Genomic DNA, 17,884 nt, shown 5'->3' on the forward strand with positions numbered 1-17,884 from the left:
ATGTCCAGCCCCAAGCCCCCCAAGAGCGACCAGGGTGCCTCGCGATCGTCGATGTCACCTAAATCCCCACGAGACCCGCCGCCCCCGATCGACGCAGGGCAACACCCGACGAATACGCAGATCCCATATGTACGAAGTCATCATTGCTGTTGTTTGACTCCAGCCGACTCGTTGTGTTAACCCGGGCGACCAAATAGAACGAAGACGATGCCGACGACCAGGACTCTACATACGACGACGATGGAAGGTTAGCTAGGATCCCTAGTGTCGGCATCTATAGGATCTAACGCGTTGTTACTATTACGTAGTATCGCATCGTCGACGGCCTCCCTCTCGGAAAGCATCTTCGACTACCGGAGCCTCCATGGCCGAACGTTTCAGAACTCGAAAACAACGGAATATTGGGGTCCAAATGACGAGAGACAGAACAATGGCTTGGATATAGCACACCATTTCATGGTTATGCTCAAGGACGACAAGTTATTCGACGCGCCCATTACTCGACCATCCAGGGTCTTGGACGTAGGCACTGGTACAGGTATATGGGCCATCGACATGGCGGACGCGAATCCCTCAGCCGAAATTACCGGCACCGACATCAGCCCAATCCAGCCAGCCTGGGTGCCTCCAAACTGCCAGTTCCACATCGAAGACGCGCAGCTGGAGTGGACATATCGCCCCGAAAGCTTTGACTTTGTACATATACGCGCCCTCTACGGTAGCATCAGTGATTGGGGCGAGCTGTATCGCCAGGCGTTCCGGTCATTGGAACCGGGCGGGTGGATTGAGAATATGGAGATCAATATTCACTTGTACAGCGATATCCCCGAGGTTAGAGACGATCCCGACCATATCTTCAAGCGCTGGGCAAAGGTATTCTGGGAGGCAACAGACATGATCAACAGGACACTGCGCATAGCCATGAACGGCACCCAGCGCAAGTTCATGGTTGAGGCTGGCTTTGTCAACGTTGTAGAAAAGACGTACCAAGTGCCATGTGGTGCCTGGAGTAGCGACCCAAAGATGAAGAAGATTGGCACATACAACCTAGCATTTATGGATGAGAGCTTAGAAGGCTTCGCCTTGTTTATGCTACGCGAGATAATGAAATGGGAATACGAGGAGGTGCAGCTGTTTGTCATGGAGATGCGCAAGGCTGTCCGAGACTCCAAGATCCGGCCATACTATCTCATGTGAGTATTACTCTCGCCTTCTTTCGCCTTGCCAGTAGCGGGCGGAGTTCCGGTATCAACAACTCTGGCTGCTGAATACTGAGACGTTTGATAGAACCAATGTCTTTGGGCAGAAGCCTGAGGAACATGAATAGGGGAGTATATCTTGGTAAGCGTCATGCCTAGGGTAATAATAGGACCTTGGTCAAGATGGGCATTACAAAACATTAACTGAGATTTCAAATTGAGGTTGCTGCTTCCCTCTGGGATGCTACCTACACATGGAACTCGCTTGCCATAATCCCCATCCATCACAAACACCCCTCCTACGCAAATTGGAACTGCGCGTTATCCATCCAAGCAACTGAAACCTCGTTAATATCAACATGGAGCGTCAGCAAGGACTTTGAGAAAGGACTCGACATGTTTAGTCAAATGAATACAGTCACTGTGCGGACGAATATACAATTTAATTATACTATAAGGGGAGATAAGACCGAAGCCAACAGAGTCATGGAAACAGCTTGCACTTGCAACAGCTGGCTCCAAACACACGATACCTGTAGATCAAAGATTACCAGACCAAACATTAATGATCACAATTTCTCTCTTCAAGGCCCCAGAAATTATCGATTTCGTTCCATTATTTGTACCCACATGTCAGAAATGGCAAAGAGCCCAAGATGATTTCGAGCGTCCCAGGGTTTGGTCGGATTGATAAGTGCCATATCAAAATTGCGCAGTAGCTATGACAATGTCAGCTCATTGCTCATAGGTGTCAGATACAACAAAAAGAAACTCAGCTATACCTCGAATATAGTCTTTCCTAGTTCAAGCTGAGCCACGGGTCTGCCCAAACACTGGAATCTGCCGTGCCCAAAGACCAATTCGTTTGTGCGGATCATGGCGGTCAGCTTGTCTGGATCAGATTTCAGCCACCGCTCAGGCCTGAAGGCCTTCGCGTCTTTACCGTAGACCTCCTTGCTATGGTGCATCCCGTACGCCGAGTAGCCGATGGACACACCACCTGGCAGGAATATACTCTCACCGTTGACGGTGACCGTATCGCCACCTGGGGGCGTGTCACGTGAAAAGATATTGACAGCAGGTGGCCATAGTCGCAACGCCTCGCGTATAACGGCCTGGAGATAGGGAAGTTGCTTAGCTTGTGTGAGGGTAATGATGCCCTTGCCAGAACCTGGAGCCTTGCCCTCTAGGATAGCATCGTCGATCTCTTGCTGCAGCTTCTGATATACACGGGGATTGGTCATGATGTACAAGAGGGCTCCACGAATACCAGTCGACGTTGTGTCAGCACCCGCAATAAGCTGCTCCAGAGCTTCTGACCGCAGCTCATCTCCTGATATGCCGTGACGGATGAAGGAGGCTAGCATATCGGATCGTTTATCAGTGGGGTTAGCTGCACGCTCGTCAACGGCGCGGTAGCATGCCGCAATCATCTTCCCGAAGCCGTTATTGTCTTGTGGCGACGGCGAAATAAACTTTCCGATAATGGGGGCATGGGCAAGCCAGCTAAAGCCCAGGGCAAGAGCAATGTTGCCAATAGCTAGACCCTCCTCGCTTGATTTGAGATACTCGTCAACATCCGAGTCTTTCTGCACCATGCCGAATGGCTTCCCAAATCCGATGCCGCTGATGATATCCAATGTCAAGTACTGGACCTTTTGAGCGACGTCCATTGGGATGGCTTGAGTGTCCGATGAAAGATACTTGTTGCGGATAAGGTCTAAAAATTCTTGGACTCGCTCATCAACGGAATTTTCGAGATGTGGGTTTTCTCTCCCGGAGTACTAGACTTAAGTCAGTGTTTTGTTCTTTGGTAAGCCAGCTCTGTTAACTTACCCCTGGGGCCATCTGTTTCCTTCGCTGCTCGTGTTTTTGGTTATCTGTCTGGCTAAAGACATTGTCCCTCCGATATTCGATGCGGCACGCATTATAGTACCAGTCGGAGCGCTTATATCCGGGCTTGTTGTTGATATGGATCCAAAGGTCGGGAGAAGACGTAATCAGGATCTTCGGTGCTACTCGCGCAATGGGACCTAGTGATTATCGCATATCAGGACATATGTTTAACGGAATATCTCAACAACAGGCACCCAGTGTCTCACCATGTTTCAGATTAGCTTGCTCATACAGCTCATGGCAACGGTCTTGCAGCATCGCCCAGCTATGAGGCCAATCACTGAAGCCAGTCCAACGAGGGCCACCAAACTCACGAAGCTTGGAGTAGACGACCAGCTTCTTGATGACGAACAGGCCTAGAAGAGCGCAAACCAGCAGCTCTCGGTGCTCAGACACGCTAGCGAAGAGTCCCATTGCGAAGGCCAAAGACGTGTGATTAGTCCCGAAGTGGGGTGTAAGCTAGCCGTGGGCCTCTTTGCGAAAGATTAGGTTGATATCGCAGCATCCACTTGAAATAGCCGACGATGATTCGAGTCCGTGAGTCTGGATGGTGGAAGGCCGATCTGTCTACATCCCCGCGGGGATTCTGCTCTGTGCGCGCGTAGAAGCGGGACAGGGGTCGGGGGCAGGGGTTGGGCTCTCCAGCCACCAAGATTCCGGTCATTACTAATCAGATTAGCTGCAGAGTCTGCCGTGTCCCTCTTCTTGGTCGACACTAATAAGCCGCAAGTAGCTTCACTGCCGATCATTTTGTGCGCCCGACTTCAGGGTAGGGTACCTCGGTTTCGTTCAGGCAGTTTTGTATTTGTTTCAGGGAGCGCTCTGGTGTTGCTCAACTAATATAATAGTAGCTTACAAAAGGCCGAGAAAGTAATAAGCGTTGATTTCGAGCTGTTTAAGACGCACGTAAACATCCTAGAGTTGCTTATTTTAATAATTTAGATATCGCTAACCTATGGATAGATGGCTTTTTATTTTGTAGCGTTATGTCAGACGGGTATTGACGTCAAGCGGATTGAAGCTTAAGATCATCAAATATAGAAAACATAAAGCCCTATTCAAGAAGAGGAATCCTTTCAGCTAACTCCTAAATACCCGAAAGGTATCACCAAGTTAGAGAACAATCATCATACCGAAGTGGGAACCAGCGAATGACCAATGGCGACCCCACAGCAGGCTTGGGGGGTTAAATTTGCAGGTGGAAAGAAAGGGAAAAATGCCAGTTGTGCGGAGGTTTAAACCGCCCCCAAGATTGTGTCTCTTGGTCAACCAGTACGTATCGTTGACTAGTACAGGAGGCACAGCGCGAAGATATCCCGATATACCATTTAAGGCCGATTAATTCAAAAACTCGAGGATACAAAAGAAATTATTATAAAGTTGTTTAATTAACATAGGTCTTTGAAGGCTTCTGTTCCTTGGAGATACTGTAAAGGGTGCTTTAACTCCACCTATCTTATGAAAGGTGGGCTTAGGTTGTAAACGACCAGTTCTAGAGTCTTCTGGTCATACTTGTCGGAGATTGTATCAAAGGGCGCTGCAAGTTACTGATTCTCTTCTTGTTACAGAAACCCTTTGGTGTAAAAGCAGCTGTATATAAGCTGTTCTTGATTAGGAGCCTTATTGGCTGAGCTACTATGAAAATAACTAGACAGGAATAAGAAGGTATCACTAGCGTCTATCTCGGCATAAAATGTAAGGCTCTTGCCAGGGTGTGTGGTCTGGTCCTAGAGATGTAAGCCGGGAATAAAACGTGTGGCCCTGTTCTCCTTTGTCGTCTTCTTTCCAGCTACAAAATACCTTAAGCCTGTGTCTTCACTGGTCTTATACTTGGCTGCAGTGCGCTGTTGCACTGGGTTGTGGTAAATTATGTCATCCCTATGTAATTCTTGGTCTTGGGCGCCTGGTGCGATGCTGAAGATGATGGTGTTGTTTAGCTGTGGCTTGCTAATAAACATCTTCTACTTGCCGTTAACCTAACAGTTGTATGTTGAAGTAAGCATTTGCTTGGCGGCAGTGAGGACGAGAGGGCTTTGAATGATGGCTTTGGTGAAGGCAGAAGATTTGCCGATACGGTCTATGACCCTCTTGGTCTCTTTTGGAAAGAAGTCTCTAGCCCAAGCGCCATCGCCCTGGATGTAGGTGCGGGTGTCCTTTTTCGATCTGGGCTAGATCCTCGGCGGCTATGGCACCCTTGAGGACGCAGCCACCAGTTCTCATCAGAGCTGCCACGATATCATTGACCTTGGCAGTCGCAGCATCGAATGTCTGTACAAGAGGTAAAGGCTGAGAGCGACCATCATCTCCTTTCGCCATGTTTAAAGACGAGTATTGAAGAGAAGATACGCTCTCTGTAGTCTGGGATTGGGACATGGCGCTATGTTTGCTTGTGACACCTATCCGATCGATGAATGAAATAAACAATTTTTCAGATGTCTGGGAAGTTTTCGCAGGGGATACGCTTTTAGCTCCTGATTGGCTCGGGCGCCTGGTGTTTTCTTGGCTTAAGCACCAAGGGAGATAAGCGCGTTAGAAGCCAGATTCGGCTCCGCAGAATGAGTGATGAACTAAGGTAGATGTTTAACAGTTGTTACACAACTGCAATTATGATCAATTAGAATTGTCGAATAACTTATTTAATTAGAGACGCGATAATTTCGCGTTTTAGTAATTCTAGCCTACACAGAACCCTCAAACGAATCCGGACCACAACCAGGGTACAAGCCAAGCCAAGCCTCAATCGGCAATCGATCACCAACAAAAAGGCACGGAAAACAGAACAGGTCTCTTTACGGGCCATCACTGGGTAATACAGAATAGTCAAGAATATGGATTGATATGCAATCTCCGCTTCATTTTTTAAACACAGTAACAATTCTCTACATACATCAAGATAACTTGTTTCTAAATAGTTGTCAAGGCTATCCATACTTGCGCTGTGGCAATTTAGAAAGTCTTCGGTGAATGAAAGTTTTAACATCTCTGCCAAGCCTGGCAACATCCGCCACTTCACCCTCTCTCACTTCACAGGTCCTCAGAAATACCGGCATACAACCTAATCAAAGGTGATATCGAAAGGTACGCGGACAGTTCCGTCTGACGGAATAGGCTCACTGTACGCCAGGTCGGAGCATTTCGCGTTGCAGCCAACAATATGGTTGACAGGAATGGCAATGCTGAACTCGGCCTGGCCGCGAACATAGCGTCCATTGGCGTTGAGGGTTTGCTGCTGAACCTCTGTATGTGTCTGTTAATTCTCATCCATCTGCGGAGACACTTTGAACTTACCAACGTCAGTCTTTCCAACACAAACTCGATCCATGTGGCCCCAAATTCGCTTTGTACGATCGGCAAACCAGACCTGGTGGCAGTCCTGATCCTCCCACTGGCAGGTGCTAGATCCTCAAAGTCAGCAACAAATTTTAGGACATGCAGAGTAGGTGTCTACTTACTTGGTCGTCGAATCAGTGGTGCAAATCATGGTTGTAGTACCATCCACGTCTGTGTGTTGATAGTTGATACTCGATCCCAAACTGACCTTTGCCTCAGTGTTTGGAATAGCAAATTCCAAGGCTCCATCTAGGATCTTGTAATCAATACCGTTGCTGGAAGAATAAGAGTAGGAAGTGCAGCTCTGTCTAATCTGGGTGACCTTGGAGTTGCAGGACGAGGTCGACTTGCAGTCAATCGCCGCCCCCGAGTTCTGCCAGCTAGAATACTCAACAGCAGACTCTACGAACCAGTACTCAGTCCAACAATGATCATCGTTGTGACCTGTAATACAGGCGTCATCTTTTCCGCTCTTGGGGAGCTTCACGCCTTGGTCAACACCATAGCCAGTTTGCTCGGGAATCATGAAGCTGGGGTCTTCCTTGTTGCATGATGAGTGATGGTAAGGAGATTGTTTGGCTGTCAATAACTTGCCGAAAGTCGGATGTAGAAGAGAATGCAGTGATGCAATGATGAGAGGTTTCCAATGTTGAGAGTGAAGCCCTGCTTAAATACATTTGTCCTTTGTAAGTGGCCAAAGTTATCTCATGATGGACAGACAGGTCAGTTTCTATTCTCATGTGTTCGCAGCTTACTTCCTATTCCCTACATTGGAAGGCAAGTGCACTGAAATTGCCAGGATGGAAGGAATCGACCATGTAAGCGCAGTGGTCTGCGCACTCACCTGTCCGTTGAAGCGTGCTTGTCAATACATGGTAACTCTCTCTGTCACTTACATCCTCCACCGGGAATAATTGCTGCCCGGACCGGTTCAATAACGCGGCAGATACCCAGGCTGGAGGAAATCGCTCAACTGCTTTCCCAGCTCTTACATGTATCCGGCGATAACTAAGATGCTATTCAGTCATGCCAAGACCAAGGCTACTATGGACATTTCGTGCTGCTTCGAAGACTTGCTAGCAGTTATCAGGGGCACGGAGCCACTTAGTGTATTTTTACATATTGAGTATATTAATGATCAACGGCAATTCAACTCCACTAACGTCAGGATTCGATTGCGTCATAGTCATTAGAATTTGCCCTGCTGCTTCTTCGGAGACCGATGGCTAGTTAATCCTGTCGTGTTTAGCAAAGTGCATTGACGTCTAGTAGACCCCAAAAATTGCTGAAGATCCCGCCATCGCGAAAGGCTCCCAGAGGGTTTGCTATGTTCTTTGGGCGGATGGTATCGATGAAAAGGAGTAGAATTGAGCTACTCATCGCTAGGCCCAGCCAGCATCACCCCCCGAGCAACCCGCAGACCGGCGTGACTGGATACCCCGTCTGTCCCTGGCCAACTCTCAGTCATCTTTGCCCACCTGGGTAGGTAATGAGGAAAGCAAGCAAGCTAAACGCAGACCCGTTCGTGACATGTAAAAATGGCTCGTTCGACGTCACAGCTATCGCCAGGTTTCCATGAGCCATCGTTCTAGAGCAAGATATTTGGATAATCGCCATCGGAGAAAACATTTTTGTGCACTGACTATTGAAGGGGGGTCTTCTATGGATAATGGAATAGTTACCCCCACTACGGCTTAAACCACGCCCTCTGAAGACAACTGGGCTGGCAGACCGGGGGTACGTAGAGGTCAGATGACGCCTCTCTTCTCGAGAGGTCGCTGTCGCCGCTATGCCGTATTGTTATAAGACATCTCCTGACCTGAGCACCCACTGTTGTCGGGCGTTCAGCTCATCCCATGATTCAATTTTTGACTCAGTCCTGAAATAACAGAATCCGCCATCCTGTAAGTAATTAAACTGCCGCTTTGATTTTATTGAGCTGCTACTTCTGCTATTTCTACGAGCTAGATGTTTAAATACATGATGTACACGTGTACTGACGTCTCCCCGGTCCTTGACAAACCTAAACTGTCGAGGAGAACAGGATCCGGCGGCTTCCGCTGCCCCAGAAAGGTTCTTCTCGGTGATGATGGAAAGCGAAAAGCGGCACAAGAAACGACGCTGGGCGCGGGACCCAACAATGGCATCGATCCTACGACGTGTTGCACTTCATAATTGGGTACTAGTCTCAGATGGCCATTTGTAACTTGAGAAATAGCTAAACGAAACCGTAAGTCAATTGATTCAAGCCAAAGCTCTACCCACTGTGTACGAGCGGTTCTCGCATGACTTCACGCTATTGTTGAGCATTTCCGCAGTTTTAGATATGCATGATCTAGGTAACAGGTCAACATAGTTTTGTTCGTGATTCTTGACGTTCTTGAGCTCGTGAAAGGTATCAACGAGTTCTTCAAGACCCAATCGAAAAGATTCGTGACTGGAACAATTGTCGTAGAAGAACTCAGCGATGGCAAAGAGGGGAATAGGCATTAGTGGATGGACCTAGACCTAACCGTCAGTGTCTTGGTACGATGCGCTATTTAGGCCGGGACCTAGCTTGCCTTTGAAAAATGCAGATTTTGCAAGGCTCTGGCAAGCTCAAATGACTCCTGTAGCCTCCCTATATATAATCTCAAAGTCCAAACCTTGCCAACTTAATCTCCTAAAATACTAATAACTTCCTTTTATTATGCTTCGTACTGCAGCATCTTCGATGAACTGTTGGTCTTTAAATACCCAAAATCCCGTGTACTCTATTAAGTCACATTCACAATCCCTATCACTCTGGTAGCAGAGGTGTTGCAGTTGTGGCTGTCATATCCCCAACCATTCGACTGCCACAGTTGGTCGTATTCCTGCTTCACTGTGCGAGCCTGATCTTGAAACCACACGCTTTCAATCTCAACTATAAACATCTGTAAAGCCCGAATCATGTTTCTACCCCGCTTTATCTTCTTAAGTACTCTCAGCGCCGTTTATAGCTTATTTCAGCCATTATGGCCAACGCTCCTCACCCAAAACGCATGGCGGTACCGCTCAAGGGGTACAGTACGATCGATAGCAACAGCAAGTTTGCTGAAGATTTGGGACCGTGCAATGATTGCTCAGGCTGTCGCTCAGATATTACTGACATAGTTACCTAGGGTAACTCGTAATTACACCATTCTATAAAATTCTTCAGTAGGACGACCGAAGTGGGAAGATAAAAAGGTGGGGTTGTTCTTATCGGTAAATATAAACCTAAGATAAACCAGTTTGCCTGTTTAGAAATCTAACTATACCAGTTCTGGCTCACTGTCAATCCTAGATGCTAAGGGTTAGCAGGATCCATAGTTAAGGAATTAGCTCAAAACGCTGAGGCAGCGATTCCTGAGTCAACGCGCATCAGCCAAACGCGGGGTATGGGGTAGTGTAATCTGGGGTAGTAGATGCCATCACAAATCTACGGAACAGTAGAGAGAGATTATTAATAACCCGCCGACAATAGAGTATCCTTGAACGCCTAGACTAAGGCACTGATGGCAAGTTGTTTACAAGAAATTACTGTTTATAGACTTGCCCTCCATATGTAGTTATGTATGTGTGAACTTTGCCAAAAGCCTGAAACATCACATCATTTCATTCCTCAGGCCTAAAGTCGTTGATCCGGTCTTTGTATATCGCCCAATTCAGTTCTGCCCCTCAGTTATGCCGTATGGGGGCCTGTGTGTGGTCGACTTACTCAGGGCCGACTTACTCAGGATCGTCAAACGTGTTGGGACAGACAAGGCAGTCCAACATGTCTTGCATAGCACAGCTGCACAAGTGAGCGAATATCATGTGGGGTACTACTCTTGACCCTGAGTCAAAGGGTCAGATGTCAACCTTCTTCATTAAAATAGATATAGTATAGAGAGGGCTCATATCTTTTGACCTGTGCGAGTGATAACACTGAGAATTACTTCATTTTGACTACCATTATCACCTTCTCTATGATGAATCTTAGCGCTATTCAACTCGACAGCCTTCCTGTCCTGGTTGTTGTCGCTTTCTGTGGTGTCGCTACTCACCTCGCTATATTTCGGATCGGCGAATGGGATGTTGCCGTTCACCGTATAATCGCTTTCTTTGGTCTTATCTATGCATTGATTTTCACCCTCATAGCCTATCATCGTGACCTGGATCACCAGAGCCTTCTCAGTGCCTGGTATACTGCTTCTGCCCTCCTGGCAACCTTCATAGCTGGGATATACGGCAGCATGGTCATCTTCAGATTCTTCTTTCATGCTTTGCGCCGATTCCCTGGTCCTACCTTTGCTCCCATATCTTCGTTATACGCTGTATCGATGTCTATGAAGAAGTTTCACATGTTCTCGGAAATGCAAAAGCTACACAATACCTATGGCGATTTTGTGAGACTGGGTATTTACCTCTCAGCTGTATATCAATGCGATGCTAACCCCTGCTATTATTCAAGGTCCATCTGAAATGTCCATTGCATCACCAAGTGCTGTGGCTGCAATTTACCAGAATTCGTCACCTTGTCTAAAGGGCCCTTGGTATAATGTTTTTGTGCCTTCAATATCGTTGCATGCCTCGAGAGACAAGCAGGAGCATGCACACAGAAGGAAAGTATGGGACAGGGGCCTTAGTGCAAAAGGTATGAAGTTCGTCTCCCGAATTTTCAATGTCAGACTAATCATTCCAAAAGCTATGCGCGATTATGAGCCAAGAGTGGAAAAATACACGCGTTTGTTAATCAGTCAGCTACAAAAGAGATGTGGCAAACCGGTGGACATTGCGGAATGGTGCAACTTCTACGGATTCGACGTCATGGGTGATCTTGCATTTGGGAAGAGCTTCAATATGCTTAATGACGGAGTCAGGCACTATTACATGGATCTGACACAGACATCCACCTTATGGGGCACTCAGATTGCTCGATCCTCGTGGCTCTATCTACTCATAAAGAGCATACCTATCTTAAACTACCAGATTGCAAACTTTCTGAAATGGCTAAGAACACATGTGGATCAGAGGGCAAAGGTAATACCGTTCCTCCAGTAGTATCCACCCGTTCTCCTCTGACCAGATAGCAGAATGAGCCAGACCTTCCTGACTTATTTTCCTGGCTCCTTGGTGCGTACAAAGAACAGTCAGTCCACACGAAGCAAGACGAACTCAACCTCCTGGGCGATGCCCACCTTATTGTAGTTGCAGGGAGGTATGTTTTGCAGTGAAGGATGTGTCAAGGCATGATGGAGAACTGATTCATTTACATTACACAGCGACACTACTTCCACAAGCCTCACCTGTGCCCTGTTTGAGCTGGCCCGTCATCCCGATGTCTACCGGAAGCTTCGAACAGAAGTTGACGATCTCCTGAAGCCAGAGGATACTCATAGCCACAGCGCTCTTGCCAAACTTAAATACCTGCAGGCTGTCATCGATGAGACAATGCGCCTTTACCCAGCTATTCCCTCAGGTCTGCAGAGAATCACACCTCCGCAAGGCCTGCATATCAACGGAACATTTATCCCAGGAAATATGATTGTCCAAACACCGACCTACACATTGAACCGGGGTAGGTAGTGATCACCACTGTTTGGGCAAACCTATCTCGGGACACAGCTGACCATGCGTGCGTGTGGCCAGACGAAAGATGCTTTGTGCGCCCCAACAACTTTATTCCCGAGCGATGGACAACGCAGCCCGAACTCGTCCGCGACGCTTCGGCTTTTGCCCCCTTCTCCATTGGTGAGTCCCTACAGAAAACCCATTTTATCTGAAAATACATTTTCTTGTCTTGTCTGGTCTGACTTAATGCACAGGGCGTTACTCTTGTGCTGGAAAGCAACTTGGGCTTTTTGAAATTAGGCATGTTTTGTCGCATATCGTCTCCAAGTTTGACCTCCGCTTTGCTCCGGACCAAACATCCGAGCTATTTCAAGACGGGCTGGCAGACGGGTTTACACTTCTCTGCCCAAAGCTTGAAATGATATTTGAAACCCGGAAGAACGGGGAGCTGCCAAGTTAGTTTGGAGGGATGAGTAACCGATTACTCAGGACAGCAATTCGCAACTCCATTTTATACCAAGGTGTGTCTTCTCTCGTTGTTAAATACCTATTCAAGAAGAAAGAGAAACATAACTTGATAATTAAACATTCGCCAGACTGTGGTATTCAAAGAATTTGAATATAAAGTAAATATTGAGGCTAAAGGTCGTCCAAAAACCAGTTATAATGCCCAGAGTTAGGATCGCAACTCCATCCCTGATCGTCCTCACCATCCTTAGAAGCATCAGAAATTGTGCCACGCGTATCCTTAAGAGTGCCCTGATGTGACGGAGTTCGACTTTGAGACAGGTACCCTAATGAGTTGGGCTGAAAACGCAAAGAATGAATAGTAACGGGAAGACTATCTTGCTGGAACTTGGGCACGTCCTGAGCAAGTGCAGGGAAATGGTAGAAAAAATCCGAATGCATGGCCCAAGAGCCGAGATTGGAGATCGTGTCCCTGAATAGGGACGAAAGGCTATACCTACCGAGTCCTACGTTGATGATATATGCATCACGGAATTCGTAGGGCCATGAGATCCGCAGGTGCTCTCCAAACATGTGCCAGAATAGGTTACTACAGTATCGATGCGGGTAGTCTATAAATTGACGGCGTAGGGACGGCCTGTTGATTACTATAAGCTCTCGAAGCTACGCCCATAAAGGCTTGATTTGAGTCTTACCAGGCAAGGTAGTCAACGGCCGGATGGCCAGAGCTATCCTGTGATGACGTACTTGGGCAACCCAGTTAGGTAGTGAGTGAAGTGGAAGGGGGTTGAGACAAACGATTTCATATACCATCGCGGCAAAATGGTAGTGTTGGCTGATGTTGGGTTGGCGTAGGCGCGCATGTAGCGGTGAACCATGTGAATCACGGCAAGACGCTCTACCTGGCCACAAGCAGAAAAGCAAATCTCGTCGAGGTGCCGAATCCTCTTCCAAAGTAATGTCATTTTCCCCGACTGCGCAAGATGATCCCAGCCATAAAGCACAACGCGTATTGGGACATCATCACTGGCGTTGTGTTCTAGCTCAAGCATCGAGGCCGATAGGAGTGAAGGGTCCTTTAAGGCCTGGTTGCCCGCTTGCCATATGTTTCGGCTAACCACTGATCCATCCGAGAGCCGCCTTGTTTCTGAGGAAGTACAATCGCAATGGGATTTCTGATCTGATGCTGACGCTGACGCGGCTGGAATCGCGTTAACAACGGAGTAGCCATGCGATACACTGTACGTAGCTGGAGGCAGGAGGTGATCTTGCTCTGTCCCGAACTCTTGGTTAATACATGTCTGGTCGCTGTCTAATGCTCTGTCCTTTGGGGTCGGGAAGGTCCTAGCGAAGTCAGGCGAAAACAGACCAAGCTCATTGTCGGCCGGAAAAGTCTCCACCAAGTCCGGTAGCAACGCAGGGAATTCCCTGTAAATAGTACCAGATACGCTTGGCTGTACTTGAGGCTGCTCCTCGGGTGAAGTCCTGCTCTCCCAGTTCTTCGCATCGGAGAGACGCTTAGTCAAGGACGAGGATGTGGAATCAAGAAAGCGAACCAGCGAGTCCCGCTGCTCCGTTACCTCTGACAGTTGGGCCATTAATGATAAGGTCTTGCCGTTATCATCTCCGCTGCTCAGCTTCTGAACAAGATCCTCGAGATAGGCGATGCGGCTCTTGGTCCTCTCGCGTGAGATGCGCTGGGCCTTGCGGTCTGACTCCCTTTTCTTGAGCCTCAGGGACTCGTTATTGGGCGACGTAGCTTGTCGCCGGGTGGCAGGGGCGTCCGTGGGCATGGCAGAACTTGAAAGATTTTAGCTTTTACTGGTTCAACATTGGGCACGTTGGAGATGGTGTGGGGGAGTCAGCCCCTCTTATAGCCGCGGGCCTGGGGAAAGAAGGGGCCCCATAATAATTTCTAATTAGGTAATCGTTTATGTTGATTAGGATTACATGGAATCCAGCCTGGCCTAGAACTAGAGATATAAATTAATTTTAAATATTTAATAATATCTATTAATACTATTTTTAGTATTTTAAAGCTTAAAAGTTTAAATATATATAAAACTATAAGAGGATTTATTATTTTATATATATATAAAATAATATTAATTACTATATAAAACATATACTCCTTAAGTTATTATATTATAAATAACTATTTAATATAAGTAAAGTATATATAGTTATTAAAAATAAAAACTAAAAAGGAAATTTTTTTAATATATTATTAAAATTTATTTATTATAATAATTAATTACTAATTATAAATAAATTAAGTTATACTTAGGTTTATAATTAATAAATTATATAAAATAAGGTATTAAGTATCATTAAAGTATTATATCTCTTAATAGTAAATTTAATATATATTAGGCTTAATTAATAAAATAAAGTTTTATTAATAACTAATAAGCTAAAATCTAAGCGAAGACTAATAAATATAATTTATATATAGCTCAGAGGTACATAATAACATATCTTAGTTAAAAGACTAAGGTATTTAAAAATAAATCTTAAATTAATCTTTAGTAAGATACAGTAACCACTATCTATTTCGCTAATGGCCCATCCGCTTGAATTATGAAATCTACCACATCAACCGCTCCACCCTTTCCACTATCCAGCGGCATTCTTTCAACCTTGACGTACATACTAGGGAGGTCTTCAATCATTATGTCCCAAGTTGCAATTGGCTGCTCCATGATATGGCTGTATGCTGGAGTATCGAATGGCTTACCATGTTTCGCTACCCGGTCGACTAGGATATTGCCCTTGGCCTTATGCATAATAGCATTTGCTCCCCCAGATGTAAAAGGAGAAACACCAATCAAAAGTGGCCCCATAGGGTCAAAGGATTTAGTTGTCCTCTTGAAAGTAACGGCAAACCCTTTAGTCTTGCTTATCTTAAACATGAAAGATTCTTCTTCGTCGCCATCGGCATCTCTCTCAATGCGGAGAACCCTGTCGCCGCATCTTTGACGCCACGCCGGACCGCTGGCTGTATTCGGCCTTTCTACCCAACTGGTGTTGATTGGGGACATCCAGCGTCGGAACAGAATGTCACCATTGCAAAGTTGAAATGGTCTGAAGGGTAGAAGGTGGCGTTGACGTGTCCAAGCTTTAAAACGCATATGGCTCACAAACAAATCCACAGGTACAATTTCGTTCGTGCGCGAGTAATAGTCGTCTCCCCAAGAGTATAAAACCAGCCCGATAAGCTTGCTTCCTTTGCTTCCGAAACGACAGAGCAGAACAGCAAGCTCGAGGTTGTGAGGTTGAGTAATGGCTGGATCGTCCCAGTATGCAACAGAGGCAAACTCCTTGTAGATTACAAGGTTGATGAGGACACCTTTATTAACCATAGCTGGTGGGTTTCGTCGGCCATGGTGGTGTGCATACCCATGGTCCACCGGCCATATGTCAGCGGATTCCTTGAAATCGGCTGGAGAATCAGCAAAGAGCCCCAGGAGTGGTTGCCTGTCATGGGGGGCCTTCCATGGGATGGGCTTTGTGCCCAGTTGCTGACTTTTATCGATCAGTTCAGCGGGGCATGTAACGAGCTTACCCCATGCAAACAAGGATTGGTCGTGTGTGGTGTTCATGACAGCTACCTGAAGCCTTTGAAAAGCTTTCCAGCCTTCCCCGTATATAAGAGGAATATTAACATCGAAGATACCTAATAAGCAGTAGGCAGTGTCTTCTACGCGGGAAGTGTTCCGGCCAGAAGCCCAAGACATCCTCCTTGCCACGCTGACACTGTCCAAATCTCCACCTTTGAGAATATGTTCATCTATTCCAGTGATAGACGAAAGTGGGCCACAAAGATCGTCTTTAGTCCCGATCTTTTTCCAGTCAGTGGAGTAAAAGTCAACTTCAAGAGGGGCAACTAGTTCCTGTAACGTCCATCCTCGGGTAAACCAGCGGGAGGGGAGTAATCGTTCGCCAATAGTTCTTTCATCTGTAGACCAGAGAACATCTTGCAAGTAAACATAACATACTTGAGCGTTCCTGTACCACCGGAACATTGCGTTAATAGCCTCACTCAGCTCAGCGCTACTCTTTTTATCGATACAGCACCTTGAATGACAGTTTAGTTAATGACTTGGACTAAGGAGTACGGATGAGCATACGTATCGACCCACACCCAGTCGAACCCATTGTTAGCTGCTTCCTGGCCGAACTTCTTGATTTTCTGGTAACCTTCCATCTTGTTGATGTCTGCGACCATGATACTCGAGGTGGCCATACTCTCCCACTGCTGGAAATTGACCTCATTTTCGTCCCAAGTATGCGATAATATAGCATAGGGCGGCACTTCGTTATCAGATATAAATTCTTTCAGCGTCCAGTTATGAATATTTAAGAGCCTCATCTTGATAATGAAATTCGAGAGAATTGGCAGACAGGCCAGAAATTCTGCGCATGGCTGATGCGGGGTAAATCAGATGATCATCCACGCTGGGCTGCAGCATAGAGGCACTAGAAGAGTTATCGCCTTAAGGGATATAGTGCTTTAGAGGAGGTTTAGCCGCATTGATATCGAGTTAAAAGCTGGTCGTCAGGCCTGCGATTGGGTTGTATAAAGTGTGGATATCACAGGGCAACGCAAAATTTCGCCGTTGAGCATTTCGCATGACTTGTTGGGAGATGGGCTGGAGTCAGATTAGTGACACTGCTGCCATCAACTGCCATGGTGTCGCAGGTTCTCCATTTGGGTTCCCATTTCTTGTTACTTAGTATGGGTAGCTCGTAGCAGACCGTGAAATGTCCACTCTTTGAGGTATTATAGGCGCTCTCAAGTCGATGTAGGCCAATTGCTTCCATTTACTGGATTTTGCCGTTCACCATATTATGCCTACTTCTCTGGGGCTGTACCGAAGCCAGGCTGCTACGTCACCCGAACAGATCGAGGTATATCAGCCATATCTTTTCATTTGAGGTTTAACTTCTGAGCAAATGTAGATGAGTCCCCAGTACCTGGAGGCGTCACGCTCTGGGGCCAAAGCTACCATATGAACTGTTAATAGAAAACTCGAAAAGGCTAGTCATCGATGATGAGCAACGTTGACCCTAACAATAAAATTATTTGCCAACCAGCAATGACGAACTTCGCGGCTTGAATTTATCCCTCAAGTCTGACGCGCTCGTTAGTCCGAGTGGCTGTCTCGTAGTAGCCTTAACGACGCCAGGCACTAGTAGTGAGTAGCATGACGACGCTGTTACGTATGGGGAATTGATTAAGCCCGCGCGTAATTGTCTCTCCTTGCCTTTGCGCAAAGGGTGGGGGTCGAGAACATTTGAATGATGAAAAAGGTCATCTATTGCCTTCTTATACTGCCGTGGGGTGTAAAAGAACTAAGGTGTTATTTTTGAGGGGTTGCCTTGATCTATCTCATTGAGGTATCTGATAATGTTAACTTACAAACTTAAGCCTT

The 17,884-nt window shown here is 46.6% G+C and overlaps 6 protein-coding genes across 6 annotated transcripts; 2 read left to right on the forward strand and 4 right to left on the reverse strand.

Annotated features, from left to right (window-relative positions):
* On the forward strand, positions 1-1,327 carry FOBCDRAFT_280960 (putative SAM dependent methyltransferase; the record flags this gene model as incomplete). Its single annotated transcript, XM_031192044.2, has 4 exons — positions 1-129; positions 198-247; positions 309-1,193; positions 1,288-1,327. 4 exons carry the CDS (start codon positions 1-3, stop codon positions 1,325-1,327), a joined length of 1,104 nt encoding a protein of 367 aa, XP_031030890.2.
* Positions 1,328-1,798: 471 nt separating this feature from the next.
* FOBCDRAFT_244852 (cytochrome P450) lies at positions 1,799-3,509 on the reverse strand (the record flags this gene model as incomplete). Its single annotated transcript, XM_031192050.2, has 4 exons — positions 1,799-1,918; positions 1,982-2,983; positions 3,036-3,232; positions 3,302-3,509. 4 exons carry the CDS (start codon positions 3,507-3,509, stop codon positions 1,799-1,801), a joined length of 1,527 nt encoding a protein of 508 aa, XP_031030896.2.
* A 2,641-nt stretch (positions 3,510-6,150) lies between these two features.
* Positions 6,151-6,951, reverse strand: FOBCDRAFT_148937 (uncharacterized protein; the record flags this gene model as incomplete). The annotated part of the gene is made up of 3 exons (XM_059608298.1): positions 6,151-6,342; positions 6,388-6,490; positions 6,548-6,951. 3 exons carry the CDS (start codon positions 6,949-6,951, stop codon positions 6,151-6,153), a joined length of 699 nt encoding a protein of 232 aa, XP_059466107.1.
* A 3,445-nt stretch (positions 6,952-10,396) lies between these two features.
* On the forward strand, positions 10,397-12,441 carry FOBCDRAFT_244854 (averantin oxidoreductase; the record flags this gene model as incomplete). Its single annotated transcript, XM_059610639.1, has 7 exons — positions 10,397-10,826; positions 10,882-11,064; positions 11,116-11,450; positions 11,504-11,628; positions 11,693-11,988; positions 12,060-12,161; positions 12,236-12,441. The coding sequence occupies 7 exons, from the start codon at positions 10,397-10,399 to the stop codon at positions 12,439-12,441; spliced, it is 1,677 nt and encodes a 558-aa protein (XP_059466108.1).
* A 133-nt stretch (positions 12,442-12,574) lies between these two features.
* On the reverse strand, positions 12,575-14,255 carry FOBCDRAFT_324036 (uncharacterized protein). Its single transcript, XM_059612108.1, has 3 exons — positions 13,248-14,255; positions 13,145-13,195; positions 12,575-13,086 (listed from the first exon to the last, which is right to left on the reverse strand). Exons 1-3 carry the CDS (start codon positions 14,240-14,242, stop codon positions 12,621-12,623), a joined length of 1,512 nt encoding a protein of 503 aa, XP_059466109.1. The 5' UTR covers positions 14,243-14,255; the 3' UTR covers positions 12,575-12,620.
* A 743-nt stretch (positions 14,256-14,998) lies between these two features.
* Positions 14,999-16,821, reverse strand: FOBCDRAFT_285974 (heterokaryon incompatibility protein-domain-containing protein; the record flags this gene model as incomplete). The annotated part of the gene is made up of 2 exons (XM_059611677.1): positions 14,999-16,526; positions 16,580-16,821. The coding sequence occupies 2 exons, from the start codon at positions 16,819-16,821 to the stop codon at positions 14,999-15,001; spliced, it is 1,770 nt and encodes a 589-aa protein (XP_059466110.1).
* Between the last annotated feature and the right edge of the window lie 1,063 nt (positions 16,822-17,884).

This window comes from Fusarium oxysporum, chromosome XI (assembly GCF_013085055.1).
Source record: "Fusarium oxysporum Fo47 chromosome XI, complete sequence".
Lineage (NCBI taxonomy): Eukaryota > Fungi > Ascomycota > Sordariomycetes > Hypocreales > Nectriaceae > Fusarium > Fusarium oxysporum.

Bases quoted from the DNA above. Each gene is read 5' to 3' on its own strand.
- FOBCDRAFT_324036 (XM_059612108.1), bottom strand. From the start codon at position 14,242: ATGCCCACGGACGCCCCTGCCACCCGGCGACAAGCTACGTCGCCCAAT. The intron at 13,196-13,247 runs GTTTGTCTCAAC...GGGTTGCCCAAG, and splicing joins CCGCGATGGTATATGAAATC to TACGTCATCACAGGATAGCT. The intron at 13,087-13,144 runs GTAAGACTCAAA...AGTAATCAACAG, and splicing joins GCCGTTGACTACCTTGCCTG to GCCGTCCCTACGCCGTCAAT.